Source organism: Pelecanus crispus, chromosome 4 (assembly GCF_030463565.1).
Source record: "Pelecanus crispus isolate bPelCri1 chromosome 4, bPelCri1.pri, whole genome shotgun sequence".
NCBI lineage: Eukaryota > Metazoa > Chordata > Aves > Pelecaniformes > Pelecanidae > Pelecanus > Pelecanus crispus.
Genome location: NC_134646.1, coordinates 79,547,747 through 79,571,287, shown reverse-complemented (window position 1 = coordinate 79,571,287; position 23,541 = coordinate 79,547,747). Strand labels below are relative to the sequence as shown.

At 37.6% G+C, this 23,541-nt stretch overlaps 1 protein-coding gene across 6 annotated transcripts in view; it reads left to right on the top strand.

The window, feature by feature from the left end:
* Nucleotides 1-23,541, top strand: part of MAEA (macrophage erythroblast attacher, E3 ubiquitin ligase) — a 56,257-nt gene that overhangs the window by 18,959 nt on the left and 13,757 nt on the right. For 3 of the 6 annotated variants that reach the window (XM_075708840.1, XM_075708838.1, XM_075708841.1), the window contains exons 3-6: nucleotides 2,515-2,718; nucleotides 18,856-18,978; nucleotides 19,851-19,964; nucleotides 22,017-22,093. In XM_075708840.1, coding sequence (XP_075564955.1) covers nucleotides 2,515-2,718; nucleotides 18,856-18,978; nucleotides 19,851-19,964; nucleotides 22,017-22,093 — 518 coding nt within the window. The remainder of the gene's footprint in view (nucleotides 1-2,514; nucleotides 2,719-18,855; nucleotides 18,979-19,850; nucleotides 19,965-22,016; nucleotides 22,094-23,541) is intronic. The other 3 variants (XM_075708839.1, XM_075708843.1, XM_075708842.1) reach the window with 3 other exon arrangements.

The window sequence follows — 23,541 nt, the reverse complement described above, 5'->3', positions numbered from 1 at the left end:
TAGATTTTGCTTGTAGGTGTGTAGTAATGATGTGGAGGAGTAAGTTATTTACTTGTTAAATCTTTGCTGACTGCGGGGGTGTGTCTGAAGGCATTGCTGAATGTTTTGGGTGCAAGGCTCCATTTTAGTGTAATTGCTCATTTGTTTTTGACTGCCTGAAAGACTGTGGGGAATCTTATAGCTGCTCAGAAAGAACAAAAGGCAAAAAAATCTGTTTAACAGTAAAAGTCTTCTGAAATACAAAGGTCTTGTTTCTGCTCCAAACCCTCAACTGCAGCTGTCTTCTCAGTAATCTCTGCCCCTAGCAAAATGATTGTTTTCTTTAGGGCCTTTGGACCCATGAGGGATCTCTGTTTCCTCCTGTGTTTAGACAAGGATCTGATGAACTGCTGAGATGGCCATGATAGAATTGGATGGTTCCTTTGTTTAACATCTTACTCACTCTTAAAAAAGAGCTTTGCAACACAGCAGGTTTCTTGGGTTCTTAGAATGATCCTGGGGAAACCTAGGCCTTTGTGTTTTCCCTTTTGTGTCCTGTTTAATATGCTTGTTCCTTCAAGTTCTATTAATGTCCAGCAGGGTGAGTCCAGATAGACTTGCTTCAGAGGGTTTTGGAAAGGATCTGTAGCCTTTCTGAATGCCCTGGAAGAATCAAAGAAACAGCAAGAGCTGTCTAAGTCCAGACACAAAACCATGTAAGGAGAGCCCTTTGATATGAGAAGGGCCTCAACCTTTGTGCCTGGCTGCCTTGAATTCTCCTAGTTGTATTCAGAATAATTCTTGAGGTTGCCTTCACATCTGATAATACTGCAGACACCTAACAAATGAGTTTTGGCTCCAGTTAGTGTTTGCTTGCTGAATAGGAAAAGACTCAGTTTATAACTTAAACAAAATACTGATCTCCAAACCATATGTTACAAAACAAAGCTAAATTCAGTAATAGAAGTAACTTGGACTTCAGTAATAAAAATAACTCAGGCTATAGATGTTTACATGAATTTCAGTAAAAGACTATGTTGTATAGTGATTAGGGTTTCAGATACTTGAATCTTGTATCAAGGGCCAGATCAGAGCCAGGCTTAATTGGGGCAAACGCTTGGTAGGCTTTTCTTGCACAAGTTTTCATTTATTTCACTTTGGTTTTCAAATATTGATCCTTCCAGAAGTCTGTAAATGAGCATATGTGGTAAAAGCAATTAGAACCAACCTGTGCTTCCAGAGCTGGAGCTGTTATCCGAGGATGATACTGTAGGCTGAGTAGCTTGAGTACTGGGAAGGTAGCCACCCGTGCCAGCATGGAGCGCAAAGCGGGCTGCCAAAGCCACCCACCACTACTTGGTCTGTGCTTGGCTGGCAAACCTGCATGGACATTCCTGTTGCCATAGCTGTGCAGTTATTCAAACACAAGCCAGTGAGTTTAAAGTCACAAGTAAGGCAACCCAACCTGGAATTGCATCACTAGTGATACATCACAGATGGGAAAGGTACTAAGCCTCCATCATCTGCTGGTTTGCTTTTGCCTTAGTAAGCATATAAAAGTACTGCAAGCTTTCTTGTGTTCTGTAGCCTGGCATGACCCACAACTGTCACGTTCTGTATACTGTCAGCTAGCTTTGAATTATGATATGTCTGTAATAAAATTGCCTAGTTAAAATTTGCCACATAACTAGTCAGCCAAACAACTTTAAGATTGAAGGAAAATAAGTATGACCTGAGTGTTTTGGTTTTTAGCTGGAAAAAAAACCCCAACATTGTGGAGATATTTTGGGGGGTGTGTTTTGCACTTGGCGTGCCAGTATGTTGGCTTAAAAAAAAAAAGTCATTCTGCTTCCTCTGGACAAATTTATTTTCCTAAGTAAGGCTCCTAATAGTAGATCCATGTTTCCAGAGTAGCAGAGGTAAGTATAAATAATACCAGTTTAACAAAGCTGATAATTTTTTTTTAAAAAAATTCCTCTAAGATCCTCAAATTAAAGGTGCCAAGAGGCCAAATGTTTATATAATTTTCTGACTGATTAAAATGGCTCCAGTGTATTAGAAGTAATGTGGGTTTACTCTGCATCGCTCCTCAGTAGAACTAATTCAGTAGGACAGCTGCTTGAGGAAGCCATGCCTAGGTTAGTGGTAGAAATTCATTATTTTCAACTGTTTGGACCAGACAACTGCAAGCCTTCATGAAGCTCTTTGCAGACTATTACAGCAGTTGCTGCTGTAGTTGATACGTTGCCATTTTTGGACTAACTGCACATTAAGCAGAAAAATGCATATACTCATAATGTTTGAATGTTATGTAAAAACTTATTTATATGCAAGAATATCTCAGAACTGGACCAGCCACGCTGAAACGTACTACGCACTGCCGTAGGAAATGTCTTTCTAAATGAAAGAAGCGCTCTTGGGAGTAAGTGTATAATATGTAAAGAATGCTTACAAACAATTCTTGCAGTATTTTGCTTTAAAAGGAAATTGAAAATGTATAGCTCTTACTTGTTCCTGTTAACTTTTACTTTTTAGGCAGTTGAATCAATCCAGGCTGAAGATGAAAGTGCAAAACTCTGCAAACGTAGGATTGAACATCTGAAAGAACATAGTAGTGACCAGCCAGCTGCTGCAAACATGTGGAAGAAGAAACGCATGGATCGTATGATGGTGGAACATCTTCTACGCTGTGGCTACTACAACACAGCTGTAAAACTAGCGAGACAAAGTGGTATTGAGGTTGGTAGCAATGTGCACTAACTTACTAACAAAACAGTAGTAAAGAGGAAGTTGGCAAATAAGAACAAGCTGGTTTAGCCCTGTAGCAGCTATTTTTATGTATTAGCATGTCTTTATTATTAATGTTTATCTGTTAATCTTTTTAGGCCCAAGTTTGATCTCTTTACTTGACAAAAATAGTATTTTAATGTATTAATTCAAAATTGAAGGCATAACTTTTAGTCACACATTAAATGCTTTTAGATAAACACCTTGCCCTATTAAAACTTAGAATAATTATCAAATGTTGTACAGAATTTCTTGTTAGAGGCCCTTAGGCTGCTGATTAAGCAGTTGGTGGAGCTTCCCATCTGCGTAGCCACACTTAGATGATATGTGTAGGTGACCAGACTGAGCAGAATAGCATATGCTAATTGCAGGAAAAACTGGTTTACTGAATCATCCTACTACTTAATGCATCAAGAGGAAAACTGGCTTATACTTTGGAAAAGAAATCTTGATATAATTTGGGGTCTTTAGTAGCCAGTATATCTTGCGTGGTCCATAGAAACCTTTTGCTGTCTTGCTTATTTTGCCATCTACAATTCTGTGGTTGTCACTTCCCTTTTCACTGGTGATCTAGTTGGTTTTGCTTCCATCTCATAATTTCTTACGAAGTGTTTGGAGTTTGTGTACCTTGGTGTAGCTTCTTTATGCAGAGCAATGAATCCACACTGTGGTCCTCTGACAGCCACAAGGACATTAAAACTGATTCTTTAAGAATTTGCTGTTTATGTAGAGAAGTCATGTTTTGCTAACTTTAGGTAGCATTTGCTATTTGATCATCAGTGATTCTTGAATTTTTAAGTTCTTTTGATATTCCTGATTCCAGAAAGTAAGCAACTGTCTTGGTGAAAATCTTTCTCCTATAAAGATGAAGATGCTGAGAGTTTAGGTGTATTATGTGACTTATGTACTTTGCCTTTCTTGGGTGACATAGGTGAACACATCTCCCTGAGCTAGTTGAGGGGAAGAGATTTTTGTTACCTGTGTCAAATTACAGCACACGTACCTGCTCTTTGTCTTGCACAACGAGCATATCTGTCACATCTCTGTTACTCCTTGGCTGCTTTACCAGTCTGATCCTGTTCAACCGGCAGTGATTTCAGTAAATACCAAAAAGGAAACAGCAAGTAGAGGCTGAATGGAAGGGAGAGGGGAAGAAGTGGGTTACAAACTATTAACAGGAAACAGTCCTGAAGAAATTCACTGAAGAGGCTACTATGCCTCACTAAAGATACCCCATGCATGTGAATCAAAAAAAGCCAAGACAATTATTCTGGGATAATTGTAGCTGAATGGTCAGCAGCTCTTCCACTCCTGGTAGATATTTCCCTCTGTTTTGAGCAGGAGCTCATCTCATGCTGAATCATCATGTTACCGTACTTACTAGGTCTGCTGAAAAAGCACTATGGAAATATTTTCACTTTCCTAGCAAGTTCTGTTATGCCTGATTAAGTAATGCTCAGCTTTGGTTTAGACATGAGCATGGAAGTTCATCATGATACACTGCAAGACTGTGTGGTACAAAGCATTGCACTTGTGAAGCCTTAAAGCTTTTCATTCTGTTTGCTGAATAGAAGCTTTTGTGTTTTAAAAAAAAAAAAAAATTAAATAAGCTTATTTAACTTCTGCCTTCAAGCCTAAGTATTTTTATTTGCATAACATCAAAGTAACTTGAATAACACAGAACTTAGTTGCACATGTTGAATGCACTGAGGCCATATTTCTTCTAGTTTGCTAAAATTATGCATTTTACTCAAACTAACGTTTACATTTTGGCTACATGTGGATAGGCTTCCCTCAGCCTCTCAACACTGTACTCAGTCTTTCTTGCTGTATGTTGATACTCATTGTGAATAGCTCTTATAACAGTAAGATACTGAGACTTAATCGTTATACAGAATTTGTGGTTTTGCTGGTTTAGTAAGACAACTTCTGGTTTTTTTGTTCCTTTCTTGCTAAAGGATATAAGCATCAAAACATTCTGTAATGTTTAATAATGTAACTTTGCTGTAGAGATTACAAAATGTCATGGTATTTGTCTTTCATCCAAAGTAATCTTTCTGTTTACTGTAGTCTCAACTGTAGTTTTGACAAATGTCTCCACCACTGCAGGCTTCAGAAGCACATTGCTGTATAGTGAACCTGGTCATGCCTCTTACCTGATTTTTTTTTTTGTGTTTGTTTTTTGACAATATTGTTACCACTGGGTAGGCACTATACCCTAAGCAGGAACCTGAAAAAAGGTGGGGTTTTTGCTCAACTTGTCCACAGCCAGAGGTGAGGCTGGGGGACAAGTGGAGCATAATCCAGCAATGCGATCTTGTGGCAAAGAGGACTCAGCAGCACTCTGGGTTGCGTTGGGATGAGCATCACCAGCAGGGGAAGGGTGGTGATCCAGCCCCTCTGCTCACACTGGTTAGGCCCATCTGGAGTGCTGTATCTAGTTCTGGGCTCTCCAGCAGCCATGCGGGGGTGTGGAGTCTCCCTGTATTTGGAGATATTCAAACCCAGATTGGACTGGGAAAGGTCCCGAGTGACCCATTGTAGGTGACCCTGTTTTCAGCAAGGGGACTACACAGCCTCCAGAGGTCCCAATCTCAACCATTCTGTGATTGTGTTTCCATGATTGCAGGCCAAATGGCTGAAAGTGCCCTTTGCTGCTATTTGAAAAGGCTGAAGGAAATGGCTCTTTCCATTTCAGTTGTAGCTTGTGGATCCCAGGTTCAGCATCTTTCAGTAGCTGTTAGACCAGTCTTGGGAGCATGTCTCAGCCTGCTTGTTTTAACTTCTTGTATGGCTTCTGAGTGCTAAGAGACCTGCAGAGCTGTTAAGGTACTTCATGGGTGGAAACAGTTAAGCAGCATTCTGTTTCAGTGACCAAAAGCAGACCATTAAATCATTTATATGTTTGCCAATAATACACAGCAGACAGTTTGCTCAAAGATCGACTCTGCACCATAGTGTCCAATTCTGATAGTTATTGGTGGGCTGTGAGGAATTCTAGTCTGTTTTCTAAATTAACTACCTTCATCATAGGAATGATATTCTTGAATTCTTGTCTTGAAAGATAAGCGCTTAAAAGCTGTAGTTATAAACTAGGAAGCAAACAGCTATGAAAAGAAATGCTGGATGTGAAAAATGATAGGGAAGTTTAAATATCAAGAGTTATGAACTCAAGTTAGGAATAACTTCTGGCATGTAGAATATATGAAGCATAATGTTATATGACAATATAAGAAATGAACTACAAACATGTAACGTGTGTGATACGTCTTTAAAGAGAAGTAATGCTGCTTGGGAAAGTAAACCAAAATGTGAGTAATATTAAAATAAGAGCTGACAGTCAAGGACAGAAATGTCACATTTGTGCCAAAGTAAATATGGAGTAGAGGGGATTCTATTGTGGACTCTTTTTTTTTTTTTTTTTTTTCCTTGATGTCTTCTAGCTCCCTAATGATGTGAAAAACAGTTTGGGTTGAAGATATAAACTAGATGTTAAGTTTTCGTTATTGCATACAAATGAAGCTCATCAGTATCAGCTTGTTACACTTAATGATCTTATTTTGACTCTATTATGACCTTGAAGTGTAACACCAATATAAAAATGCATATTTTCTTCTGCAGATTCATATACTCAGCTAGCTGGCAGGGCTGTCTGTTAACTTAAACTTTGCTATTCCATGTTGTGCCACATTAAATGCTGTCTTATTTCTGTGCCATTAATTGATAGGCAAATCTAGTTTCGGAAATGCGGTGTTCCAGTTGGAAGTTGGTTGCTGTTTGTAGATAAGTTTTATAATTAGGTGTCCTGGTTTCGGCTGGGATAGAGTTAATTTTCTTCCTAGTAGCTGGCTTAGTGCTGTGTTTTGCCTTTAGTATGAAAATAATGCTGATAACTAAAGCATCAGTGTGTTAAGCAGTGCTTACTCTAGTCAAGGACTTTTTCAGCTTCCCATGCTCTGCCAGGTGCAAAAGAAGCTGGGAGGGGGCACAGCCAGGACACTGCCCCAAACTGGCCCAAGGGCTGTTCCATACCATATGGCGCCATGCTCAGTATAGAAACTGGGGGAGTTGGCTGGGGGGCAGTGATCGCTGCTTGGGGACTGGTTGGGTGTCGGTCAGCGGGTGGTGAGTAATTGCATTGTGCATCACTTGCTTTGTATATTCTTTTATTCTTTTATTATTATTTTTTTCTTCCTCTGCTGTCCTGGGGAGGCAGGGGGTGAGCAAGTGGCTGTGTGGTGCTCAGCAGCCAACTGGGGTTAAACCATTACATTAAGTTAGGTATGTAATGCTTTGTTTGCTGTTCTTAGGGGTGGTTGTTTTTTAAGTATCATGCTTTTTCTAGCCCCTTTTTTAATAGGCTAGGAAGAAAAAAAACATGTAAAGTGTCTTTGTCCTTTGCTTAATTATGTAATAGCCATAGTGATTTTTGCCTGTGATTGAAAACAAACCTGGATTCTGAAGCTGCCAGTCTCTCTTAGAAGCTGTAAATCCTCTGTCTTTGCTTAGTTTTAGTAAAAGAATCATAGAATCGTTTAGGTTGGAAAAGACCTTCAAGATCATCCAGTCCAACCATTAACCTACACTACCAAGTCTACTCTAAGCCAATCAAGGGTAGACTAGACTAAACCATGTCCCAAAGTGCCACGTCTACCCGTTTTTTGAACACTTCCAGGGATGGGGACTCCACCACCTCTCTGGGCAGCCTGTTCCAATGCTTGAGCACCCTTTCCGTAAAGAAATTTTTCCTAATTTCCAACCTAAACCTCCCCTGGCGCAGCTTAAGCCCATTTCCTCTCGTCCTATCGCTAACTACATGGGAGAAGAGACCAACACCCACCTCACTACTCCATCCTTTCAGGTAGCTGTAGAGAGCGATAAGATCTCCCCTCAGCCTCCTCTTCTCCAGGCTAAAATGTACGTTCTTGCCTTAATGTCCATACTGTATAAAAGTTGTACAAGTGGCAATGTTTTTTCTGTGAAGAATAACATAAATTTAAACCAAATGTCTGTGTTAGGGCTGGGGAGCAAATTATTTAGAAATCTATAAACCACTGAGGGACAGAAGAACTACTACACCCACAGGGAGGGTGGGCAGTGGCACTGTAAATTTGCAGGTATAAGAGAATGCTTAAGTTGAAATAACTCTTTTAAATAGGTTTAAACTGGTTAACTTGACCTTGCATCATGGATGCCAATCAAAGTTTTGCAACTTAATGTTCTTAGATCAGTAATTGAGTAGGTGCATCGTCCTTCAAAGATACTTAACTAGCCATTTGCATTAATACCACAGTGTGCTTTTGCTTTTGAGAATTGTTGACAAAAAAATTGAGTATTCCACTGACTCCAAAAGTTTTGCCTAGACATATGTCCATTGTAAACATTGACCTGTATTAGAAGGGCTTCTTGACACTTCAAGCAGTATTAAACCAATTGACAGCAGTCCTAAAAAGATAAGTTTTCTTGAAGCGGGCATTTAGATCATCAGTTTTTGTCAATGGTTTCTCGAGCAGAACTTCTAAATCTGTTGTGACAAGTTATTCCCTAGAGAATATGAAAACAGGGCAGATATTGCAAAGCCATTCTGAAAATATTTCATTATCTTTCAAACTGGTACAGTAAATATGTTTTTAAAAAATAAATTTTGATTAGTATAAATTAAAGGAATAGTTGTCACTGAAAGCTGATTATCCTCTGTTCTCCCCTCTCCAATTTGGTCCAGTTCTTTCTCTTTCTACTGCTTAAACACAGCTTCAGTTTTAATAATTTGGAAACCATTTTGAATGGATTAGCCTAACTGAATATTTGAAAAGATACCTGCAACAAATTCAGGTGTGTTCCATCATCTTAATTTTGTTATGGAAGGTCATGAAATCTTATTTGATGTCCTTTGGAATAAGAGAGACTTGAATTCTTCAAGTCAAGTTGCATGGCTTTTAACCAAGTACCCAATCTCTTCATACTCTTCTACATTATTGTTCCTTTTTTCAGCCCCAAAGTTAAAGGTTCTTTCCTTGCTTTATAAAAGTGTTCCTCAGCACTGTGAAATGGATCCTTCAGCTGAGACCTCAGTAGAATACTGCTGAATGATTTCTTTCTGTGTGTTATAGGGCAAAATCTCACTGAAGCTGCCATTTTTTAGGTCATCCTTTCCCTGAATAACTGTTCCTACCAATGATTCTTTCTCTCTCTCTTAAAAAAAAAAAAAAAAAAAGCTGAAAATTACCTGCACATTTGAGCATCACAAGCAGGAACAGTATGAAGTTTTAACTCAAACAGCGAATGAAAAATGCTCTCTGAGAACACTGTTCTGATCAAAATGTGATAGGCTTAGGTTTGTTTAGGTCTCACTGAAGCTCACCTCCTGGTTGTTGACAGAGGAGAGCAGATGGTAGTGAACCCATAGGTGCCTGGATTTTAAGGAAAGTTTTGTATTTAAGAAGCTGATTGTCTTTGCCTGTCCCACTGGACTGAAAGTTTCTTATGCCTGTGTGGCTGGTATTCTTGCTCTGAGGGATGTACAGGATAAGGGCATTCTACAGTGAATGTCCACGACTGCAGGCAGATCTGCACATTGGGAGGAATGTGCGGGTAAGGTATTGCTTCTGTGTTTCTGGAGGCTGATCTGTGCTCCACTGAGTCTTTAGCATTGCTAGAGCTGCGTTCCACTTCATGAACGAATAGACTATCATCATAGCAGACTGGTAGTATATATGCATGGGAAAAATAAGCATGTGCTTTGATACGGTGTTCTACCAGTCTTCTCCCCAAAAGCCTGAAATGGATATTCAGATTTCATTTATATGGTTAGGTGAATTAGGAGTGAAAACTTAAATCTAGAGTGAAACTTAAAAAATCTAGGAGTGAAACAATCTAAACTTAAGTCTAAAATAGTTATAACAAATAAGCTACATAACACAGTTCAAGAGCATTGGATCAGTAAGCTTTTTAACACTTGAGCAGGATGGATGTCAGTAATATGTGATAGCTTCCGTAAGAAATTCATATGAATGTTTAGAAAAACTTAAGTTTGAGTGAAGGAAGCCATATGATCTTAAAGTTAAAAGCTGAATAAGTACTTCTCTTAACAATCATACCAGTATACCCTTAGAAATCTTCCTTGTTAAGACGTGTAGTCCAAGAATGGCTTGTAGGCAAAGACACAAATACGTGTTAAATTAATTCATCAAAACAAGTTTATATCCATAACACTTCCATTTTAAACAGGTAAATAATATTCATCATAATGCTTGCATGTACTCTTTGCTTCACTGTCATGCAGAACATAGACAAGCTGACTTTCTAAATGTGCACTGAATGGCAAAAGGTGTCTTTTGTCTGGAGCCATTTATTGTGTTCCTCTCTAGTGTGGGAACAGCGAGTCATAGGAGATGTTTGAGAATACTGCATATGAAAGAGCTCCTGAATGGGCACAACTTACTTCAAGGTGCCAGGATGTTAACTTGTGCCTGTTTTGAGTTACCTTAAAGTACTAGGCTATAGATGAGCAACTCAAACTCCTTTAAATGTGTTTTGGCTGTTGTTAGCGTAGGCATGGCAACTTTTACTAGATTGGGATAATGAATGTCTGGGTGTGTTCATATGAATTTCAAAGAGCTGTAATTCCTGAAGAGCCTTACATCTGCAGTTTGTCTCAAGCATCTTTGGGAATTAGAATTATGTAAATGTGAAATAGTCAAGATTGATGCAGAATAACAAACTTTCTCATTACAAATCATTTGACACTTCAAAAGTCAACTACATGAAGTGTGCTGTGATGTTGAATGTCTGGGTTTTTCAGTCCTTTTAGACAAAATGGGTTACCTGTAGTGTATCGTAACAGAGGTAATAAATAAATACTTAGCCTGGAAGGCTAGTGATTCAAGAAAGATTCTCAAATTGAAATTTTGTCTAAAGGGAGAATGGTGTTATCGCCTCTACATTGCCTAGATATAGCAGAAGTTTGGTTTCAGTTATGCCTCTTGAGATTTTTCTTACTGTGCATTCTTCCTGCCAGACACTTCTTCAAAGTGTAAATGTTACTTTACATTTAATACTTTCTCTTATTAGTGTACTAGATGACAGGAGTTTGCTTTGTGAATGTGTGTAGCTGCTAATACAGACTGATCCTGCTTGGACAAAAGCTTCAGGGCTCATGCTCAACTGGCCAAGGATTAGTTGCCTTTTCTCTACTAGAAGAAGCTACAACAGAAAATGGTCAAGGTAGAGCTAAGACCCGAGGCTTTTTTTTCCCCTGCCCAATCACGCATCTTAAGCTCTAGAGGCTTTGTCGCATTACTCTAGCGTAGTCATTTATTGCTGTGCTTAGCATGGTGTAATGTACTGCTAGATAAGGTGCAGCCATTTGCTGAGCTACAAAAATTGCTGAGGCAGGAGTAGAGGATGCACTGGGAAAACAGCTTGCTAATAACCAACCTAAGTGCTAGCTGCAACTGTGAGGCTCTACCAAAGTGGCTTATGTGCATGAGGAAATGTAGGCAGGTGAAACACTTATCTTTATTTGGCTCTGGAGCAGTCAGTGCCAGAATATGTATAGTTTTGGTGACCGCACCTTAGGAAAGCTGTTAGAAAAATTGGAGGGAGATGACTGGAAAATGTAAGGGGATGGGTGCTTTTGCTAGGTATGAGAGCAAAAATCACATACCAAGGAACTTCAGAAAGGCTTAGGGAGGCAACAGTACACAGAATCAGAAGTCAGAAAAATTCAAGTTTGAAATCAGACACAAGGTTAGAACATGATTTAATCACTAGAACCAACTACCAAAAGAAGTACCAGTGTCTCCTAATGTTAAAGACAATAATCTTCTGACAGATAATCAGTGTAATTTACTGGGGTCTTTCAAAAATAACCAGGTAAAATTAAAAGGTCTGTGCTATACAGAGGTCGTGGAAGATGCTCTCATGTGAAAGCTTGACTGTGCACCATGGGATAATGTGTTTACTTTGCAGACAAAAACTTTTCTGGCTCTTCTGTTGATGAATCTGTGGTTTGGCTGGCTGTCTTTGCTTTTTTTCTAACAACTAGTTCTGCAGCTGGCTTTTGAGTGGGACATTCTGTCAATTACTCTGTTTATTTTCTCTCTAATCCTGTTAATGTGTGTAGCATTATAACGCTTAATAGTAGCTTAATGAACTTCAGACAACATGATTTTATGAGCAGAGAGTAAGGAGGCCTCTTAATGTTAGTTTGTGCCTTATTTTAACTGATCTTTTGTAACTGTGATGTTGCTGTATTGTCACCACCTATGCCATTGTTTTCTTAATATTTTGTGTTTCCCTTCGACCTCACTGCAGTTTATACATACTCTGCATTCACTCTGAAGGGTTGATCTTGTAACGTGCAGCCTTTTACTCTTCCTGTTGTATAGGGGCAGAGCAATTGACTGCAGGGGAAAGGTCTCTCTTCATGTTTCTGCTGTCAAAATGTATTGCCCCGTCCCACTTTTCACCTGCACCTCACTTTGTCTTTCTGTACGTGTTTTCAAGTAGGCAGTGTTACTGTGTTGTGTTCTAGTCCTCCTGCTCCTGCCAACGCATGTGTTTTTCACTGTTTCCCCACTGCCTAAATACACTAACTTCTTTCTTCTTCCCCAGATGGTCCTTGTTGTCCACCTTGTAGCTCCTCGCGTCTGCCTTTTTCCCAAGTTGTGTAATGATAATCGTGGCATCTAGATGATCCCTGGACTTGCTGTGTATTCATCACAGAGGAAAAACAAACTAATACATTAATACAGAAGACTAATTTGACCTTCTTGTTTGTAACTGTTCATTATTGCACTTCTATTTCAGTTCTAAAGTGGTGTCCTGAATTATATTGAAGGTTAGGATGCAAGTGGAGGGTATGTACAGTATGTGAGTAGTCATTGAAAACTTAACACAGCTTCCCTAACGTTGTTGGTTTAGAGGCATAAGTAAGGGTTTATCATATTTCATATGCAGGTAGCTTAAATGAATGCTTACTGTACTACTGAATGCTAAAGTGCATCAGCAAAGCCTTTTTTTAACATGGAGGTAGTGCTGTTATGCATGTAATATGTATAGATAGTCAATCTTATTAAAACTGTCATTGGTACATACTCTTGGCCACAAGCCACTGATAGCTTGAGGCATACTGGCCTGTTTCAATTTTGTATTGATGCTAGTAAGTAATTAAAAATAAAAATTTGCTTATTTAAAAAACTACATAAACAGCATCTTATGATACTATGAATCACCTATTTTATACAACAAATAGCCTATTTTATGACTGTTGGGTTTTTTCCACCAAGGAAGTTTTCTCCTCGACAAAATGCTACCTTTTTCCACCTGAATTATTATTTTTTTTTTTTAATCTTGTCACAAGCCTAGCTTTTCTTTTTGGATAACTCATCTTGTTTTGAGCATAGCTCATGGCGGATTTGAACATATCAAGTATTGCTTCCTTTAGTACTTGCTTCTGTTTGGTTTTGAGCCTTGTTACAGATTCACATTTCATGTGTGAAGTATTCTGGATTTTATTTTGATACATAAATGTTCATGTATCACACATTCCTTCTGACAGCTTTCCAGACTTGTGGCTGGAGATGTCATAAAAGTGCTTCAACTCACGTGCAGATTGGAAACTGATGGAGAGGAATGACTATTGACCAGACTGCTCCAAATCTTAAAATTTGTTACATAAATTAAACCCCTTACACTAACGCTACAGAAATTTTGAGCAAAAGCTGTATTGCTACTTTTGTTCTTTTTAAGCCATTTTTGACATAAGACCAAAAGCAAAGTAGCTATTTTGTTCGATCTGGTGCTGAAATGTTTGAGCACTTTTCTTGGTGAATTTAAAGAGCCACACATCTAGATCTGAAACTATATATTGAGGAATTTGTTTTTTATATTTGGGAATGGACTAATCAAAATTTTGTCCTATATATTGAAGAGGCAAAATCATTACTGACTGTTTAAAAATGATTTGTAGTGAAGTTCAAATTTTTACCTGCTGTGAAACGTAAACTCTACCTCTCATACTAATCTACATATTCCCATCTTTTTGTTATGACTGTGAAACTAATGAATGATTGTAATTTAAGAGAAAAAGTGTAATTTCCTTGAGGTGTAGTTACAATGTAAAGATGTTTCACTTTTGTTTAAAAAAAAAAAAAAAAGTTGGATGAAGGCTTCTGCACATGTGCTGATGTTTAAAGAGGAAGTCAGAGCTTTCTAAAGGTATCCCAGGAGCACTCTTAAATTGCCATGTTTGAAGAGGTCACTCCTAGTATGTGACTAAACCAAAACTCCTGGGTGGAGTTACTGCTGTTGAACTTTGATATCTTACTTTGACTACTGAGATGCGGTTAGTTAGTAGTGAAGTGAATTAAGTTTGCTTGAGGACTTTTGGAATAAAAGAATCCTGTGCAAATACTTGAGCATATTATCAGTAGTTGCACAACTACCAAAAAAGAAAGGCAAACAAGTTTGATAGGCATTTGTTATTTTTAGCAAGACTCTGCTTTTTCTGTATTTGCTTAGTTTCTGTAAATGTGTGGAACTACTACTACTTTTTTCAATTCACTCCTGAATTCTCTTAACTGTGCAGGACCTTAAAGTTACAAACTTCGTAGTTACAAACTTAGGCTTAAATTAAAGGTAGTCCACACTTCAAGATACAGTTGCCAGATTCTCACTTGTTCACAACTTTGTAATAGACAGAGATGTGTTTAATTTCAAAATCATGTGAAGCTAAAATATCCACCAGTTAGAAACAAAACCCTACCACCTTTGTATCCACCTTCTCATGATTTCGCAGGTATTATTCCTCAAACAACCTTCACTGTATTTTTGCGAATCACTTTCTTGCTTTCTGTAGCACAGCCATGTGAATTCATGAAATTCTGGGCCCATTTCATTTTTCTCTTAGTTTCAATGTCTGAAACTGGTGTTTAAAGTAGTGATTATTTTTCATTACAAAGCAGTTATTCCATGACTTGTGGAGCCTGGCTTGCTGCAGGTTTGTCCTATAGCTGATGTAAGCTTTATTCTGAATTGCCCCCTCTGTGGAGAAAACCTCCAGGAGATCTTTCCAGCATTGACTCTTTGGTATCTAAATAACTAGGAAGTGTTTGCTGCAACCTTTCCCTCCAGTAAGGGCAGGTGCTGGAGTCTCCTGAAAACAGGACACTGCTAGGGAGAGAAACCTGGCAAAGAGTGAGAATTCGGCCCCTGTCAACTACTGCTCACGCTGACCGGAGAGTCCAAAAGCTGTTCAAAGGAGGGGACATGCATATACGTGCTGGGGATGTTCTTGCAAAGAACCCATCTCAGAAAATGGAAATGCCCTGCTATACAGGGATATAGCTTTTATGTTGGCCAGGAGTATACATGAAGTAATAATCATCATAAAGAAATCCTCATTCTTCATAGTATTTAATACCTTAATAATTGGAGTTCTCTGTAGAATCATAGGGTTGGTAACCTCCCTCCCTGGAGGCACTTGCAGCTTAAAAAGAAGCAGTGATATTTTAAGAGCTATATATATGTAAATCAGGCAGAATACAAGGTGATGTATAGATGTATTCTTTGTTTAAGTAAGTCTCTCTGATTTCACTTAAGTGTCTTCAGCCTTCATGTGCAGTTTTCTCTAATAATGTTTTTCTCTAAAGTTTGAACTGTTGTAATGGAATTAAATAGTCCTTTTACAATAAAGTTCATCCAGTGCTTAAATAGTTACCCTTCTGATACCTGGTTAGTGACTTGAATAGAAAGGAAGGTTAGTTCATTTTAGTCCAATAGTTTTTTAAGCAGAAATGATAAAATCTAGGTGGTACTTCCTTGCTTGTACTAGAAGGAAGAAGAATGCTTATGCTGTGTTCCCTGTCTTCAGCATTTGGATAATTGTCAGTAATACTTATGGACAGAGTTCTTCTCCTTGAGCCATTTGAAACTATTTCTCAGTACAATTGTAGAAGCCTAACTAAATGAAAGTTTGATGTTAATCAGTCTTCCTACCCAATGTCAGGTATTCTGCATTTGTAAGCAAGTTAAGGCAGGGTAATGTAGGCAAAATTATCATGGTGATGCACAGGAGGCTGGAAAGTCCGTGTGAAGAGTTACGGTTTGATAACAATACTGAAATAATCTGTGTGCGGTGCAGGGTTCTCCTATACTTCTGCAGTACTGGAGGTAAAGTATTGCAGTCACTTTTACAATGTGAAAACTGAAATTGTGAAATGAAGGAAGACTTGATAGTGTTGCAAAAGATGGTAATTAAAGACTTTAGAATTGCTTTTTAATTTCTATACAAGTCAGAAACATTTACCATGATGCTGAATGCTGTGTCAGTTGGAGGGGGTGTGTGTGGCAACAGATTTCTTGCTTCATCTTTTTCTCTACCGGCAAAACCGGTGGCAATATTTCTCTAAAACTGCATATTTATATTCACTCAATTTTATATGTAAACAAATTATATAAGAGAGGCTTTTTGTAACAGCATATTCAATCTTAATGCTGTTTCGGGAACTGCGAAAGGCAATGTTTCTGTATGGTCTACAGCCTGTGCAACTCTGTATTGCAGAACACCTTCAGGAAACTGTTCAGGATTGGGGTCTTCATGGGGATTTTTCTGACTGGAATGTGAGGTACTTCTTACAGCCACTACCACTGTTAACTGGTTCTAATCCATACAAGATGTGGCAGACAAGTAGAACTCCCATACGGGCCTGTGTAGAAGAGCTGTGCTGGTTTTGATAAAGACAAATAATCCTCTGATATTCTGTCCTTCTATTTCCTTAGTCCTGGCTGATGAAGAAGCATCAAGAGTAGGCACCACCAAAAAAGGAAGATAGGAAAGCATGATCAGATTAAAAAAAACTTGGGTGACATGAGCATGTGTGGGTTTTAAAGATTTATTGCCTAGTTGTATCTTAGTATTTTTCTTCTATCAATCTGCATGATTAAGACTTCTAACTACTTTTTATCAAATGCAAAAGCTATTTCTTTCCCTACAAATGGATTTCTTAATGCTTTTTTTATATTGTTCCCAAACTTTCTATCTAGTCAGCAGAGAAGAAAACCCTATTTATTGGTGCAATTTAAATGTAATTGTTAGTTCTGAAAGGAACTCTTTTAATTAAAAATGTTCTCCTCTGTTTTCTGGATACATACTGTTTATTTAATAGAGACAGCTGCCAAGCTTTGACTTCTTTTGGCAACCATGAATCTAATTAGCATTTCTGTACCACATAGAACCTTTTTATTTTAAATTTTCAAAAGGAATGTAGGAATTCTCTTTTTATTTAAGAGTTTTGTCTGCCTCGGCAGCAACTACAATCTTTTTGCTCACAGTTGAGCATTGCTATACTAACACCTGATTGATAAATGCATATAGCTGGGATTCTCTCACCAGCTCATTGAAATGAAACAAATGTTGCCCTCATGCCTCTTTAAAAAATAAAAATTTGTTTTGTGATGAAGCTTAAACTATAAAAAGCTAGCAAAGTATATGAAACCAGTGATTTTTTTTGTCTGCCTAGCATATCAAGCCCTTTTTTAATGTAGAGGGAAATGGTTTTTGTCTTAATTTGGTGGAAAAGTAAATGCTATTCATTAAGAGGACACAGCTCAAACAAGCTTGAGGAGATGTATGGAGATGTTATTTTTTAAGTCAAATTGAATTGTCTTTCCATTTAGCAGCTGTGTGGAAAAATATGCAAGCAAGATAATGAATATGGCTGCATTTATGTCAAATTACTTACACAGATGAGTTATATGGGCAAGAGGTTTTTATGTGGTCATCTTATTACACACAGGGGAATAACGCATTTTTTTCCACTTGAGCATATCATCAGAAAAAATTTGGACTACCAAGGAGATTACTCTCCTGTTCTTGTAGGAAAACTTGCAAAAAAGAAAAGCACCTTTTGTGGAATAGGTTGGAATTCTTTCACTCCATTTGCCAACACTTTGATTAAAAAAAAGCTTTGTTTGTTTGTTTGGGTTTTTGGGGGGTTTTCTGTTATCCTCAAGGGGACTGGAGGAGTAATTGAAAGTCCAATCTTAATTTTGTTCTATAAACTTCTATAAACTGACCTCAGTCTGACTTACCTGGTTTTGATAACACTAGAGCTGTGTGAGGCCCTGTATTCTTTTGATGTTATAATGGGTTTGTTGCGGTGGTCATACAATCTATAAAATGTAGTTGCATGTCATCTGCCATTAATAGAGAGAAAGCTTTAGGGAAAAGTTGCAACTTCTGCTGCAATTTAGAAATGAGGGGGCTTGCTTACCATTTTGTAGGTAACAATTCTGACAAGCCTACCATGATCTGGTCCACTTTTCCAATAGTGTTAGACTTCTTGTATTTATAAGGAAAAATTGTCTAATGAAATGCGAGATGTAAATGTGATATGCCTGATGCTGCTTCTATTTTTTATCTTCATCTCAGGGAGGTACAAATTCTAAGACTAAGTATATTCAGCTGTTCTAACAGCTGAAAATGCCATCTATTTCTGAGAGTGGTTTTGTTCACTAGAGCTACTGTAATATTTGTAATATTCAGCATTTCAGTTGTATAATTTTCAGCATTTTGCTGTGAAGTCTACACAAAAATGAACTTGTTCAAAATTAGAGTGCATATTAATCAAATACTTGAGTACTGGATTTCTGTTTGTCTACTGAATTATGGTTTCTCACAGTGTATTTTCTTCAGCAAAGTAGGAACTGTCACAGCATAATGTATTTATGCAGCTCCAAAAGTGTGTAAGTGTGAACTGTGCTGAAGTGGTCGTGGGATCTGGTCACTTTCTGTGCAAAGCTCCTAGGTTTACTCTTTATTCTTACTCTTTTTCTTTTTTTTTTCTGGTTCTGTTGTGTAAGTAGGAAAAATATTGACACTATCTCACTATCAGAATATCTCAGTGCATGGAAATGCAGTCTTTAAAATATCCTGTAACATCTTTTTCTAAAGTACTATCCAAAAAAACAGAGGTCTCTAGAACAAAGTCTCTTGTATCTCTGTATTCCAGTTCTGCTGAAGAGTGGATTGCTGTGTAAAGTATCAGTACAATTTAACAAGACCTCCTTTCCGTTCTGTTTTTGAAGGACTTGGTAAATATTGAGATGTTTTTGACTGCTAAAGAAGTGGAAGAGTCATTGGAAAGACAAGAGACTATGACTTGCTTGGCTTGGTGTCATGATAACAAATCCAGGCTCAGAAAAATGAAGGTATGAAAATGTAACGTGTTCATGTTTTGCTTAAACTGTTTCCTAAATGTTTTCTAAACTACTTGGACATTTGATGTGGTCAGTTTGGTTTAAACTATAGGTCTTGAATGGGGCCTTGTAAGGACAGTAAGTACAAAACTTTAAGGAGGCATAGGTAATTGGAGCCAAACTAGCTCATGCAAATGCCAAACCTGAAACTGAGTGATAGGTCATCTTATGGATGCAAGTGTTGTCTCAACAAATTATGCTCAAATAAAATAATAATATTTGATCGGTTTTAGTGTACAAATGTCTAAATGTAGAAGTATGTAGTGTCTTGATGCATGTGAACTTAACATTTATAACTCTCTGCATCCTGCTGAGAATATAACTCAGTTTCTACATGAAGGTATCTTAAGAGTGAGATTAATCGGTAAACCTATGTCCTTAGGCTTAACACCAAGAGAAATTTCATACAGATTTTTGTCTTCATATTTTTAAGTGTTGTATATAAGAAAATAAAACTTGAGTAAAGAACTAACTTTCTGTGAGAAACTACTGTTGAATTTTTTTTCAAAAATAAAAGCAGAGTCTAATCAAGTAATAAATGCAGTAAGTCTTTTTCTAGCCATTGAATACCATTACCTGAACATGCTGTATATTTGTTCCTGTGCAGTTGGTTTATATTTCCTCATCTCTTAAATTCTGCATTTCAAACATGCTGTAATCTTTTATAGGGCTTGCAGAAATCTGTTTTTTTAACTGATATTAACCAAAATCCCTGCCTCCCTCAAAATGTTTGTGTCTTATTTTTTAAACTAAGCGCTTTCTTTAACAAAAAATGTTTGAGTGCACTTACTGATAAGCAAAGAGTGACGTTCTCTGTCACTCAGGGGCGCCAAAATGAGAATGAACCGAAGATGGGACGCAAAAGTAAATCGGCCAGTGATTACTCTAAAGAAAATGATGATCTTGTTATGGAAACCATTAAAGGAAAACCAGAATTGGTATGTAAACACTATTGCATAATTATACTGCTAAAACCTCCCCCTTGTGTAATCTTAATATGTTAAGTAATATAAGAAATAAAATCTGAACATCTTTTTCATCACCGATACTCAACAAACAATAAATAAGGAAAAATCTTCCCCATCCCTCTTTTGGAAAACAACAACAACAAAAAAATCTATTTCTGCAAGCCCTACTTTTTTTTTTTTTTTTTCTAAAAAAAAAAAAAAACCACACAAAAAAACCCCAAAGCTAAGGCTTTGAGAAATCAGAGTTGGAAGAAGAGAAACCACTATGCTTCTTTTTGAAACTCAAACAAACATTTCTTCTGTTTCTGGTTGCTTAGCTACTCATCAGTGTTAATGTTTTAAATCCCAGCCATCACCTTAGTGCAAGCCTAATCTAAAAATTAAACTGTATGTTGGCCTGGGAAAGCACGCAGTCCTGTAGTCTTTACAGATGTAAGCTATCTAAACTCTTGTGAATAGCTGCTGTGGAATTGTTTGAAGGTATACAAAGTTGAAATGTATGCATCATCTGATTGTCTAGGACTCTTTTCTTCTAGTTACACTTGTCTGCAGAACCCATACAGCCATTGGCTTGCAGCTTACTTGAAGATTCCTAAAAACAAAACACAAACTCTGAAGATAGTTTTGGGATGTGGGTTTTTTGCTGTTGAAACACTTTAATGAAATACTAAGCCCTAGGATTTAGTATCATTAAAAATTAAAAAGCTTGATCAATTTTTTAGTGGAAATGAACTTAGCTAGAATTCTAAATGAGGGTTTTGTGTAGATTTGAAGAACAGTATTTTAAAATACTCCTATTTGAAAATTTCAAATAAAGTGGAGAAGAAATTTTTATTCTCTGCTAAACATGGGCTTGAGTACAGAAAAATGCGTAGTTGGAAAATAATTCATTTTCTATTCCTTAAACAAGTATATTTTAACATCTGACAGAATGCATCATTTTTGTGTTCAAATGGCTTACATTTCAAATCTTAAAATAAGCAATTGTTGCAATGTGTGCATTAGTCACCCCAGGCAGTTAACTGATACAAATTTGGAGTCGCTCAAATTCCTGCTGAAGTCACTGAGGAATTTTGATATTACTGTGCTGATGGACAATAAACAAAAGGGAACTATTCATTAGAAACATGGAGGAACAAAAAAGCCAGTTGCCAAATGGAGCAGGGTAACTCAAGGAATACAGTTCTTTTCAAGATTCAAAGGACTTTGGGTTTTTGTTGTTTTCTTAAGGTAATAAAACAGTTGACTGTGTCCCTATAAAGAAGCATAGTGACTTGTTCTTTAATGGGGGGAGAATCTTTTTCTTTTTAATTCCACATATTCAAAGTTTTTTTATAGATTTTGTGAACTGGTGATGGAATTTGATTTAAAGGGACACTGTCAACTTCATTAGGCTTCAAATTTTACCTTTTTCCAAAAACAGGTAAATGCCACTTGGTTTTCTTGTTTGAGACTTGTTTCCAGCATGGCTTTTAGATGTTTGACAAGAAGAGCGGGATAGAAGCTTGAAGAAAGGGAGGGAGGAAGGGGATTGCAGCGACTTAAACTCTGTGCTGGTTTTTGTTAATATTGGGGACTTTTAAAATAGTGTTCAAAGACTTGTTTCTTCCTTGCAGTCTTCTGGGTAGACCTCTCTTGTCTAAATTATCATATAGCCCCAAACTTCTGTTGAATCTACTACTTTAAATTGTAAGAAAGTACAAAGAAACCACCTGTTACTCTCACTTGCATCTCAGGTAATGATGCTTTCAGTCATTAGGAAAAAGTTCATCCCTGCTAAATACTGAAGTTTTGAAGGAGGCAAGAGGAGGAGGTTTTTGTTTGCTTTTACGGAATTCTGTGCTGATGCCTTGTCCGTGAAGTCAGCATTTCAACTTTTTTTTTTGCATGAATGCCTAAAAGCAAGCAAACAAGGTTGCATGTTATTAACACTTTCTTCTTTGTTGTGCACACGTAGTACTTAACATACTGTGCAGTGCAGTTTTGGCACCATCTAAGATCCTGTCTTGTCTTTAATCTCAGAGCTGTCTGGAATTCAGCCTAAGGATTCAGGAGTTCATTGAACTCATTCGACAGAACAAGAGACTGGATGCTGTGAGGTATGAAATTAGGATGCTTACCAAACAATTTTCTTAACAGGATGGTCTTATGCTTCATTAGAAACATGTGACTATTATTGCAATGCCCAGAAGCCCCACTGCTGTAAAGGATCTTGCTAGCATTGTGATCAGTCTTTGGATTTAAGCTGGGGCTGAATTTTTTTAAAAGCAAGGTGTCATTCCACAGGTGCACCTTTTTAAAAACTTAATAGTGTTGCTGAAACTCTGCATCTTCTTACTTTTCAAAATAAAGGTTTAGGAAATTAATCTGTTTTTATAAAACAATTGTATTTTCTGGTGGCATGTGATGCAATGAACATATTTAACTAATTTTCAAGAGGTGCACCTAGCTTCTCATAGGAACCCATTACAGTTTTAATCACAAAAAAAAGTACTAAAGGGTTAATGTAACACCCATCTAAAGCTTAACATTTCAATTTTGACTGAATTCTCTTCTGCTTTACTATCTTCATTAAATTCTTTGTTCTATAAGTTATGCTTTAGGCCAGGTTCACATTTGGTATTGAATGGATAATTTGGAGTTCTGTATTGTCACGTATGTGAGAATAATGAGCTATGTTATGTTACTCCCACTTCCTTCCCCTGGCCCCAAATGAAGAAACCAACTCAATATCCATTTTTACTTCTTTTAAACTAGTTCAGTGGGGACTACTTTGAGAAGAAAGTGACACTGCCCGAGGTGTGAATCAGTAACAGAACTAGTCAGACCTAATCACTGCCTGACTTCAACCACAAGACAGTCTTTCTGGCAATACAATATCAACACAGGAAGCCATTTATGCTTTCAAGTTAGTGGTCCTGACTTAAGGTGCTGGGATAATGTTCCAGGATAACGCAGGAAACCAGTTCTGCTGAAATGAGTGGAATTTTGATACTGGGACTATAAAATGTGTTGATAATTCTGATAAGCAGGGATCTTGCTAGCACCACAATGCATGATGCAGGTGGCAGAGCTACTGGAGCTTACACATGGACAAGGGAGAGAGGAAGTCACAGCAGGTTCTGTTTTGTAAGAATATTTAAAACTAGGGAGAGATGATAAGTTTTATGGCCAGACTTGAAGCTTTGCTGATACATTATGGTGATAACACTGTTGCCGCTTAACATTTCTGACAAGTTTTATGTTAAGGAAGTTGCAGGTCTTACTGCCTTTAAAACCATACCAGGTACTCCAGAAATTGAAACCAGCAGGAGGCTTGTATTTGTGGCAAAGCTGTTTTTTGGTCAGAGGAGCGCAGAGCTATAGGAAACATATGAAGTATCATAACATAAGCACAGACTGAAAGCATTCTAGCATGTTCCCAAGCTTTAGATGTAGAAACTTTTCTGCAGGGCAAACCACATAACTTTTCTTGAATAGAATGGGTGAGAAAGACTTAGTTGTTTAAAAACAAGAATAAAGGAAAAGGTAGGGCAAGTATGTGGAG